The sequence below is a fragment of the Porites lutea genome, chromosome 8 (genome assembly GCF_958299795.1).
Source record: "Porites lutea chromosome 8, jaPorLute2.1, whole genome shotgun sequence".
Lineage (NCBI taxonomy): Eukaryota > Metazoa > Cnidaria > Anthozoa > Scleractinia > Poritidae > Porites > Porites lutea.
In genome coordinates this window covers 28,774,425-28,786,842 of record NC_133208.1, presented here as the reverse complement: position 1 = coordinate 28,786,842, position 12,418 = coordinate 28,774,425, and the positions used below count along the sequence as shown (strand labels likewise).

Below are 12,418 nucleotides of genomic sequence, written 5' to 3'. Positions count from 1 at the left end.
GCTGTTATTTCATTTTATTAAATTAAATTTTGGTCATCAAAATGGTAAGTTTTTCGTTAACATTTTTTACTTTTAAATGCGCCAAATCCTACAATGTTCTACTTCGTAGATCAAGTAATTATATAACCCATCACAGCCAAACAGGATGTGATCGCGAGCTACTTCTTTAGGCTATGTTCACACTATACAAGATACCAGCTCTTGCGCCGGCACGAAAACCAAACCGCTGATACCAGATAGGGCTCCCATTCACACATAAAAACGAAGTGTTTTCGCTGCGATTTCTGTTACAACGGAGAAAGATGCGCCTCGCCGATCTCGAAAATGGAGCGTTTTATATCCTACAGGTTCTGTGCCACACTATGGTGCAGTGTGAACAGGTATCCGAACCGTACCGGAAGTGAATAAGTAGCAGCGAGGTGTGTAACCCACTGAGAAGGAAGTAGAAATTCAGGAGTGAAGACTGGGGATTAGTTCACCAGAACCCTCTCGGCTAACCGCTCCGGCACGAGCTTGAGGTTCAATGTGTGTGAACGACTTGTTCCAGTTTTGTGCCGTTGCTGTTCATGCTATATTGGGTAGAAATCCGGTATATTGTGAGCACAGCCTAAATCAAGTTGCGTTAAGCTGTCAAAAATGAGGACATTGCTAGGGCCGCTATGTGATCATTGACTTTACAGTCATTATTACCCACTGCTTTACAGAATTTAAAAATTCATGCCTTCTTTCACATGGCTATTCCCCTTAGCATTGAGAGGAACGGAAAATCAAAACTGGTATTTGACCTGCTGACTGGCTAGAACCGTTTGAGCCTTTTGGGTAGGACTTGAAGTTTACTGTGACACCAGAACACGAGGCACTTGCCAGCCCATCCGTGAGATAAAAGGAGTGTCTACTTGTAACTATTCTAGCTGTTGCAGTGTATCTGACACCAGCGCGGATCGAAATCACTTGGGAAAAATACACCTCAAATGTCTTGACACTGGAACTGGTAGCATAGGACCCAGTCTTTTCTGCGATCAAGTTGCTTCCACGGTACAAACGAATCGTGACCCGGAAAGTAGTTGAACCGCTGTAGACTCCCCACAGACGGTACCCTGACAAAATGACGTCACCATTTGTCTGGAAATCGATCGCGTCAACACGGTCACTGCCACTGGGATCAGAAGAGTATCCCCAGCCACTGCTAGGACTTCTGGACCGGCTGCGCCAGCAGTTACAGTTCCCCAGCGCTAGAAAGAAAAACAACTATTTAATCGTGTGCCCAACTATTCCTAATGTTTGTTTGTTTGTTGGTGTTGGTGTTGTTGTTGTTTTTGTTGTTTTTTCGATAGCTGAACGAAAGAAAGGGTAGAGAGACTCAGGTTTTTCACCCTTAAGGAACCATTTTTTGTACGTTGTCTAAATTACTCTGCCAAAGTCTGTTGAATGTAATCTGCTCACTAGGAGTGATGGAGCACGATATCCTTGCTTTACAAACCAGATCGTCGTTGCGCGAACAAATCCTTTATGGCCCTTATTGGAGTAATTTTATGCTTCCTCGTTGTTGACACGCACCGGTACCTACTTTGCAAGATGGATGTCTGCTGACTCAGCCTTGTAGCATCGTTTTATGGTACATAACGTGCTCTGTTACAAACCTTAAAAGCTCACTTAATTAGAAGGCATACGGAGGCTTTAATCTGCCGGTGCACAGGTGTGACTGCAGGTGTAAGTGCAACAAGTTTAGAGGTGCAGTGTGCGATGAAGTCATTTTCGTGTCACATTCTTTTAGATCAAAGTGTAACAATTTTTCGGAATCCGTTTTTGTCTTTTTCCGTGGGTTAGTTCATTTTATCAATTTGTTTAGCTTCTTTAGGCGAGTTTGGGTGTTTAGTTCTTTGTGTCATTTTTCACCCCTTCGTTAGCGTCTCTTTGTACGCTTTTTGATCTTTATTAGCGCCTTTTTTAGTTTCGTCAGTTTTGTTTTCTGCACTTTTTTGTGGTGTTGTTTTTCTGGTCACGGGAGTTTTTCTGTTAGTAATACACTTTGTCAACAAGTGTGAAGCCATGTCTATCTACAGAACGACTTAAGTTTTTCAATTGAAACTACTACCGTTAGTTAGCAGTTGCTTAGTTCTAACGTGGAAGGCAACAATTATCTTCATAGATTTCCTTAGCGACTCTTCCAGTCTTATTCACATGCCCGGTGCTAAATCGTTCGCTCCTTCGTTGTTGTTGTTGGTATTTTCATTATGTCAAGTCATCCTGCTCTTATCGGTTATTATTATCTATGGCTGGTTCATTGTTTTCCCGTAAATTTGTTCCTGAAGTTCATCATGTATTCGTACAGGTTCTCTCCAAATATGCAAATTTATGTCTTAAGATTTTGTGCTGCCGAATCCACGATACCGATTTTCCGACCATTTTCCTCAACTGGGCAGTTGTCACAATCTTGTACAATTTTAGTTTCATTTCTGCTGTCGATCAAATCAATGCAAATTTGGTCTGTCAATCTTGTACTTCCATGGTGTAATCGTCTTCCACTCATTTCGTCCATTTTTTGCTTTTTTAAATTTGCTGAGTGGGCGGAAGTTTGTGGAACGAGAATGAGCTCCAGAAAACGCATTACAAGAACGTCGCTGGGCTTAAGGCTGGTTTTGATACAGTTTTTCAGAGGCCATACCGATATTTTTCAATCGCCTTAAAGGTGGTTTTTTCCTTGTCCGATCGGTAACAAAAAATCCATTATCACTATCATTATCATCATCATCATCATCATCATCATCAAAGTCCAGACAACGGAAGTGAGTTGTTGGGCAGTGAAGGGGAGAGTGAAGAATCGGATACCGTGTTAGATAAAGAGGGAAATAGCGAAAATGATCTCGTCATTGCTGATCTCGAGGAACAGTCAATCATGACAGGACACACAGGGGCCTCGACTGTAAGTACATTGCAATGCTTGTACATTGTACTACCAGACAATAACATTCAATCAAAATCAATAATCAGTGACATCAATAATAGTCCATAAAAATCAATAGCAATTAATTGATAGATGCAGAAAATCACTAAAAATCAAAGCCGCAGTCTTGAGTGACTTTTTATTTTCATTGATTTTCATGATTTATATCGATTTTATTGGCTGTAGTGTGATTTGTGTAAATTGTTCTACAGACTGTTTTACTTCTCCGTTTACTGTACTTACGCGGAAATATACAATTGATGTGAATAAAGTGGGGTGACAAGATCGGCCTGGAGATGGCCAAGCTGGCCTCATTTCCCTCCGTTCTCCCCTCGTTCTTCCCTCAGTTCTCCCCTCTTCTTGGAAACGGAAAACACTTTCCCTTCCTTTACTTTAAAAGGACAGTGGTGATACTCCATGACTACACAGGAAATAGAATTTTGCACAGACGTAACGTAACAGCGTTGTTGTCTTTGCGACCGACGTTTAATCAGCAATTAAGCTAATACCCACCCGGGTTTTTATAGCCTCCCGCGCAGCCTTTCTCAGAGGTTCGTCAATCATTCCTGCCCCACTAACGTCGTTAGTGACACAGGAACGCGTGACGAACCCCTAAGAACGTCTGCGTGGTAGGCTAGGGTTTTTACTGTTGCATAATCGATTATCGGTTTTTATTGATTGGCTAAGCCAATCAAGATAAATCAATAGATTTTTATTGATTTTTATTGATTACATTGATTGAAATCAATGACTGATTTTCATTGATTGTTGTCATCTAGTGTACTGGCATTCCTAACACACCTTCACCTAAGTATCACTGGCTTTTGTTCCCCCAGAGACAAGTTAGGCGTCATAATCTGTTATTATGTCACGGATGATGTCAATATATTGAAAGGAAGCCAGAAAATGCAGGTAGGATAGCTTAAAGGGACAGCGCTCCGATTATGCACACTCTCGAGCGTTATCTGTTTTTTCCCTTTTTTGAAAAAGACAATAGAACATTCAAATTATACCATGATTTCCTTCCGGACCGGACCACCGACGGAGAATTATTGCTTACATTCTCAAGTAAATTATCTTCAACTTTCGAAGAAGTCCTTCGTCTTATTAAAAATTTGGCTCGCGGCACGGAGACTTGTCGCACAGTACGTTCTTTCTACAACTAATTAAAAAATATTATTTGCCTTCAGGGAATTTATTACATAAAGGCTAGGTTGTCAATGGTGGAAATAATGGCAACGATCGTTGACGAAAGGGAAAAAGGTGTCGTCGTCCTTGGATCCTAAGATTGCAATGAATGAATAATTTGGATTTGGTAGTATGGCTTTTCGTGTACTACAGTACTGTTGATTTTGAAGGCATCATGATATGTTATTGTGAGGTATGGTAGCCGTAAATCAATGGTCATGAAGCAGCTGCTCGGAAGAGAAGTCATTAATGGTGCGTTTCCCTGATCCCAAACAATACTTATTACTAAAACAATTGGAAGAATGAAATATCATTGTTTCATGCGACCAATTAGGAGACACTTTACCTGCAGCTCCTACCAATCAATGTGCCTCCAGCTCCCAATTACATTTTCATTTCTTTTTGTTTATCCTTTTATGAGCATTAATCATCGAAGTGTACTTACTAGCCAATGTGTTTTTTAAGGACGACAAAGTTAGATTTACAACAAAAGCAATCCGGATAGATTTAGTTCCCAGTAGGTTAAGACAGCTTACCGGCGTTACTACAGGTTTTGCCGTCCCCCGTGTAACCAGGGTTACAGGAGCAAGTAAAAGAACCTTTTGTATTCGTGCAAGTAGCTGACGTATGGCAATCATGGGTACCTGCTGTGCATTCGTCTACGTCTGAAAAAATAAGTAATAATAATAATTAAAAGTTTATAAAGTTGGGAGAGACACCTTACCTGCACTCAGTATTCGTGGTCCTGACTATTCATCCGTTCAAAAGGCGAAGTACTAATAAGTAGTTGAATTTAAACAATTTGCATAACTGATTCAAACGTTCTTTGAAGGTTTTTGATGTTTGATATGAAGTCTTGATGTTTATGAGCTAGGAGTGTACAGGTGTGAATCGTCAGAATCGCTTGTAACTTACTTTTTGGACCTCGATCTGTGGATAGTCAAACAAAAGACATGCGAAGTCGACATCTCAAGTAAATAGTTTTGTTGGCTATTTTGATGAGTTTGCAAACAGTTTTGCTGCGTTTAGTTTTTAGTGGAAACTAATTTTGTTATCATCCTCATCATCACTATTATTATTATTATCATTATTATAATTATAATTATTATTATTATTATTCGAACGTTTTTGATGTTTGATATGAAGTCTGTGGATGCTCCTGTTTTCTGTTTGAGGAGAGTATATTCATCATAGCTGGATTCATGGAGAAATTTTTGAGAATTAAACCCGAAAATGAAGGAGGAAATTTGTTTTCTTTTGACGCTGCCATCGCCGATGGGTGAGTGGAGCCACAGTTGTTGTGATGTCGGAAACTCCCACCAGTATTAATATAATATTTGTTTTTTCTCAGCGCTGGCCTATATGGGGTTTTATTATTCATTTGGATATTGCAACAGAGAGTCATCGTAGCTCTTCTTCGTCGGCTTCATCGTAGTCGTTGAGGAAATTTATACCTCTGTGGCCTTTGACAGTGGCGATATATTCTGGAGTTACAATATATCAGGTTTGCTTTCTTCAGCTTGCTGACTGTTGTTTTCCTTACACCATGATTCGTAAACTTTTTTTTCACTTTCTTTAAGGCTAGTACTACCACTTACGGACACTTTCATTAAAATATTAGTTATGGTATTTTCGCACATTGGTTTAGTTTGAACCAGATCTTTAAATTTTCGGTTTCGTTTGCTACCGAGGAAGAAAGAAACAGAACATCGCATGGATGTTTTAATAGAGGTCTTTGCTCGACAAAAGACTTAAAGAGAGCAACCGGACCCCTTCCTCCTCCAACAAAAGAATGACGTGACTTGAAGTCCTTGTTGTTATCATGGAAAACTTGTATCCGTGTTCATTTAAATGCCTGAAAAGTGGAGCTGTCATGGCTTGCGTGTGGTTGCCACCGTTTTTGTTCTTTATTTTCTACTTTAGCATAGTCCGTTATAAGTAGCTTGTTTAGTTTCTCATTTAGCTGGAAAGACGTTCTTTTCACTGTTTGAGTTTTTGGAATTTTTTTTAACTTTTCTATTGTTGTTTTGCGTACATGAAATCAAATCGTCGTTTGCTGAAAACCATGGCCGTTTTCTTAAATTTTGTTGCTAAAAAAGCTCTAATCTGATTGGTTCTTGCTCGTTTCTTTTTTGTTTTCAACCAATCAGAAACCATTAAGACAAAAAGTGGAAAGAGAAAGTTCAAAAGAATACTCAGCTTTCTTTTTGTGGAGGAAGGGAAGTTTTTCATCAAGAAATCGTCCTTCGAGGAATTCAACCTTGTTTTCTTCATGTCGGAGCGCATGGTCTGTTAAATGCAACCAAGGCAGCGAAGTTTTTGCTGAATTTTCAGGTACATTTTGCACTCTATTGCCAAGATAATTACGTTTTTGAAACGGAATTTATGTATTTTTAAATGTTTCATAGACGTTTTATAAATTTTTCTCTTCGGCGCGAAAGAAAAAATTACAAAATGTGCCCTGATTTGAGATGGATTTTGTGTTGAATTTTGCCATGTGCTCAGTCGATTTCACTTTTTTGGGGCTCCGTACACTTGCGTGAAAGGATCCACGATCCAACTAGTTTTTTCCGAATTGCTTTAAAGGATTAACCTTTTGGATTTTGAATAAAATTTTCAAGAAACGGCTTCTCTGTCTATTGTTTTGACTTTGTTCATTCATAAAATTAGCTCAACACACGATCTTGACTACAACATCCAAGCTGAATTTTAGCTTCAAAATGCTTCTCACATTCATAACACGCATCACTTTTTGCGAAGATGTCAGGTTCAGGGTTTGGACACTTTTCGGTACGAAGCTAATGAATTTTACTCGAAAATATTTTTTACAGTTTATTCTAGACTAGTAATATAACAATTTTAAAAGCCTATTTGCAGTTTTTAGTTTACTGTTCAAAGGGTCAACGAGGCATCTTTTTTTGAAGTGACAACTTCAAGAGGTTGCGAGGACGTCAATGGGTTTCACAATGTAACATTTGGCCCGGTTGGCAAGGCAATAACATCCTGCTCAGTATTTCGGTAAGATTCCTGGTTTCAACCTTTAAAAGCTTTCTCGGCTTTCGGGAGTTTTCCCCGGGTTAGTAGGCCATTTTTTTAAGCGGGCACGGGAACGTAAAGTAAAATTACGTCACCTTGTTTACGAAGTTTGATTGCTCTGTTATCTTTTCTTCTCGTTCCACATATGGTACTACATATGAGAGTTACACGTTTCAACCCCTTATGAGTTTCTGATTACACGTAATAAACACAATTCGAAAGGAAAGAATCTCAAAAGGCGAGGACGTCTCAAGATAGCTTATACGTGAGACTTCCTGTTAGCTCTATATCAGAACAGCTATAGTAAGAGGGAGTATTCGAGGGAGTAAATTTCCTTTCTGAAATGCATAACGATTCAATACGAATTTTTATTGAATATAACAGCAAAGTACCCTGTTTACTCGGTTGGCATACTATGGATCAATTTCGTTAAGATATGTTTGTCGGACGTGCGTTTCAGTTTGGGTTTAACGGAAAAAACCTTGAACGTCCCCAAAATCTATCTTTGATTTGAGGTTAAGCCGAAATAATGGTGAATATGCTTTAAAATACGCATTTAAACATCAAATAGAATAAAGAAACAAAAAAGAAGACAGGAGAGAAAGGAGTCCCAGGTCTAACGACAGATTAGAGCCTGGTCACCCAATCATTTTCTAACCGGCTGGGCTTGACAATTGTGCAAGACCGATTTTAGTGAAATTTTGCGAGATACGTATTTCTAGTTTTACTGTAATTGTCATTTCGAACTATTGAGGTCATATGCCCATCGTCTTCTACATGTTTAAATGTAAAGATCGATAGAAAAAATCCAGGCACACACATCGTTTTAGAAACGTTTTTTACAACACCGCAACAGCTTACCAGAGCATGTTTTTCCATCGCCTGTGAATCCTGCTTTACATGCGCATGCGTACGATCCAACAGTATTGCTGCAAAGCGCATTAACGTCACAGCTGTGAGAGTTGATAGAACACTCGTCGATATCTGCATGAGAATTGTAAGTTACGTAAAGCGTTAGAATAACTAATATTAAATCTACCTGATGGTTTACATCTGGTCGCTAAGGTGAATGTATCCATTTTTTTTGTTCTTGTTTGTTTGTTGTTTTTATGTTTTAACCAATATGGTTTTAGGCTTTTTTTCCAAAATGACATGACAGTGTTGAGCTTTTGCACACAAACATTGCATTAACACTAAAATTAATTTAAACTCCTGCCAAACCAAAACTTTAACTGTAAAAAGCGAGAAGAGCACAAAAGACTTTTGCATTGCTGTCGTTGTTGTTCACTCAAAAAACAAACATATCATACAAACGAAATTAAACTCAAATGGCTCACCAGTGCATGTGAATCCATCCCCTGTGAATCCTGCTGTACATGCGCATGCGTAAGATCCAACAGTATTACTACACACCGCATTAACGTCACAGCTGTGAGAGTTGGTAGAGCACTCGTCGATATCTAGCGAAAAAAGTGAGGAAACCTTCTTGGTTAGTGATACTCTCATTTTCTGTATGCGTTAACCCCGCTTAACTAGATACTATAGGTAATCCGATTTTTTTGGCCTTTTTTACATATAAACGGAGGGGGAAACATTAAATTACACCAGAAACTCATGAGGGGTTGAAACGTGTAGCTCGTGTTCAATGCTCGTAAATATTTACTTTTACCGTATTTGGAAACCTTAGTGGCGGATATCCATTTTCAACAAAATGGCTGCCGCACTATCACCATGCAGATGTTTTGAGGCAAGAGTTCTGCATTTCAAGGTTAAAAATACACCGTTAAAAGACAAAAAGTGGAAACAAAACGTTCAAAAGAATACTCAGCCTTCTTTTTGTGGAGGAAGGGAAGCTTTTCATCAAGAAATCGTCCTTCGAGGAATTCAACCTTGTTTTCTTCATGTCGGAGCGCATGGTCTGTTAAATGCAACCAAGGCAGCGAAGTTTTTGCTGAATTTTCAGGTACATTTTGCATTCTATTGCGAAGGCAATTACGTTTTTGAAACGGAATTTATGTATTTTTAAATGTTTCATAGACGTTTTATAAATTTTTCTCTTCGGCGAGAAAGAAAAATTACAAAATGTGCCATGATTTGAGATGGATTTTGTGTTGAATTTTGCCATGTGCTCAGTCGATTTCACTTTTTTAGGGCTCCGTACACTTGCGTGAAAGGATCCACGATCCAACTAGTTTTTTCCGAATTGCTTTAAAGGATTAACCTTTTGGATTTTGAATAAAAATTTTCAAGAAACGGCTTCTCTGTCTATTGTTTTGACTTTGTTCATTCATAAAATTAGCTCAACACACGATCTTGACTACAACATCCAAGCTGAATTTAAGATTCAATGCTTCTCACATTCATTACACGCATCACTTTTTGCGAAGATGTCAGGTTCAGGGTTTGGACACTTTTCGGTACGAAGCTAATGAATTTTACTCGAAAATATTTTTTACAGTTTATTCTAGACTAGTAATATAACAATTTTAAAAGCCTATTTGCAGTTTTTAGTTTACTGTTCAAAGGGTCAACGAGGCATCTTTTTTTGAAGTGACAACGTCAAGAAGTTGCGAGGACGTCAATGGGTTTCACAATGTAACATTTGGCCCGGTTGGCAAGGCAATAACATCCTGCTCAGTATTTCGGTAAGATTCCTGGTTTCAACCTTTAAAAGCTTTCTCTGCTTTCGGGAGTTTTTCCTCGGTTAGTAGGCCATTTTTTTAAGCGGGCACGGAAACGTAAAGTAAAATTACGTCACATTTTTTACGAAGTTTGATTGGTCTGTTATCTCTTCTTCTCGTTCCAAATATGGTACTTTCGAAAATGAATAATCACGAGCATCGCAAAAAGCAAACATATGAGAGTTACACGTTTCAACCCCTTATGAGTTTCTGATTACACGTAATAAACACAATTCGAAAGGAAAGAATCTCAAAAGGCGAGGACGTCTCAAGATAGCTTATACGTGAGACTTCCTCTTAGCTTTATATCAGAACAGCTATAGTAAGAGGGAGTATTCGAGGGGGTAAATTTCCTTTCTCAAATGCATAACGATTCAATACGAATTTTTATTAAATATAACAGCAAAGTACCCTGTTTTCTCGGTTGGCATACTATTGATCAAATTGATTGGAGTTTAAGCCGAAATAATGGTGAATGTGCTTTAAAATACGCATTTAAACATCAAATAGAATAAAGAAACAAAAAAGAAGACAGGAGAGAAAGGAGTCCCAGGTCTAACGACAGCTTAGAGCCTGGTCACCCAATTATTTTCTAACCGGCTGGGCTTGACAATTGTGCAAGACCGAGTTTAGTGAAATTTTGCGAGATACGTATTTCTAGTTTTACTGTAATTGTCATATCGAACCATTGAGGTCATATGCCCATCGTCTTCTACATGTTTAAATGTAAAGATCGAATACAAAAAATCCAGGCACACACATCGTTTTGGAAACGTTTTTTACAACACCGCAACAGCTTACCAGAGCATGTTTTTCCATCGCCTGTGAATCCTGCTTTACATGCGCATGCGTACGATCCAACAGTATTGCTGCAAAGCGCATTAACGTCACAGCTGTGAGAGTTGATAGAACACTCGTCGATATCTGCATGAGAATTGTAAGTTACGTAAAGCGTTAGAATAACTAATATTAAATCTACCTGATGGTTTGCATCTGGTCGCTAAGGTGAATGTATCCATTTTTTTTGTTCTTGTTTGTTTGTTGTTTTTATGTTTTAACAAATATGGTTTTAGGCTTTTTTCCAAAATGACATGACAGTGTTGAGCTTTTGCACACAAACATTTCACCTTCAATGGTTTCGTCGTCTTGTTTAAGAACCTTCAGATTAGAGTAGGTCGTCTCTTTGAAAAACAATTTAGTGTGTGCAATTTCAAAGTTACGATATGTGTAGCTCCATCTCGACTTATGGGTCGCTTAGGAGAGGTGGTCGCACATAAAAGATCGACAGTTTATCTTAAATACCATTGCAGGGTTTTCCATCTCCTGTGTACCCGGCATTACACGAGCATGCGTATGAACCCACGGTATTCTGGCAAACGGAATTGACGTCACAGGAATGGGAACCAATGGTACATTCGTCCAAGTCTAAAAAGTAAGCACGCAGAGGCTTCTTGTCAAACAACATGACTTTTCTTGTTAATGAAGCTTGTTTAAAAAGAATATACTGTGTTTTAGTTGGGTAATTGACGTACACTGGCAAGGCAAAAAAAAAATGTTTGAAAAAAGGAACTTGCAAAAAGGGTCGTAAGCGTGCCCTGAGTTAACGTATGTACTTATGTTCGTTACTAATTTGCAAAGAGGTGTTTAGAAGAGCGGGTTAAAAAGTAAGCGGAGGTTAGCGCGACTTTTCCCGTGGTTCCAAAGTATGAACTTCTTTTGATTACGCCGTTTTCAGGCTTTTGCGGCCATTTTTAGGTCAATGAACATTTTTTTAAATGCAAATGTATACGACTTGTTTCCCTATGTTTCTAATAATGAAACTGATTGGTGCTTTTTAAGCAATCTGTCTAACCATCTGCCTAACATGCTGTCATTGTGTTTCGACCTTTTTTAATGTAGTTTTAACTCAGTAGATTCACTATCTGGAACATGAAGATTAAGATATATACGGTTATATATCTTCATAATGCTACGCTTAGTACCTTTAAAACAAGTGTAGTTGTAACAGTTAGTACATGGCACATCATTCCAAGTGTAACCATGCTTGGCGCCAAGAGTGTGAACACAGTCTTCGTTTTTCCAGTCGTTCGGTTGCTGTGGGGCCCAGAACCTAAAACTACTTATTTTTTTGTTTGTCCACACAAAGGAGCCCTCCACACTTCGGTCATTGAGTCCAATCCAAGATCTCTCTCCGTTGTGACGGTGTTGAATGTAGACATTTTCTTCTTGATTGTGAACCGTTACCAAATTGGAACTCATCGTAGAACAGTTTGATTCAGCGGTCAGCCACGAGGCGCATGCACGACTTGTGAAGTAACAGTAACCACCAAAATAACTCCATCTTGGCTGGCAAATATCTGTGATAAAGATATAAAACGGCTGTGTAGTTTAGAAATCCCCACACATTTGGTCCCTTAAAGAGTGCCTTTTTTACAGGCTTTCCCAAGGCTTAGTAGGGAGAACGAAACAATCGAGAAGCGCGAGAAAGGGAGGCCAGCAACGCGAGCGACTGGGGACGAGGCAGCTTCAAAAACGTCATTCCAACTGTTTATGTGCGGCCGATACGCTT

General features: G+C 38.9%; 1 protein-coding gene across 1 annotated transcript in view; it reads right to left on the bottom strand.

The window, feature by feature from the left end:
- Nucleotides 1–744: 744 nt before the first annotated feature.
- LOC140945480 (uncharacterized) overlaps nucleotides 745–12,418 on the bottom strand; it is a 25,002-nt gene continuing 13,328 nt past the window's right edge. The window contains exons 13-18 of the mRNA XM_073394498.1: nucleotides 11,832–12,206; nucleotides 11,152–11,274; nucleotides 8,506–8,628; nucleotides 8,030–8,152; nucleotides 4,669–4,797; nucleotides 745–1,232 (exon numbers count right to left, since the gene is read on the bottom strand). Of these exons, the coding sequence (XP_073250599.1) occupies nucleotides 745–1,232; nucleotides 4,669–4,797; nucleotides 8,030–8,152; nucleotides 8,506–8,628; nucleotides 11,152–11,274; nucleotides 11,832–12,206 (1,361 nt within the window). The remainder of the gene's footprint in view (nucleotides 1,233–4,668; nucleotides 4,798–8,029; nucleotides 8,153–8,505; nucleotides 8,629–11,151; nucleotides 11,275–11,831; nucleotides 12,207–12,418) is intronic.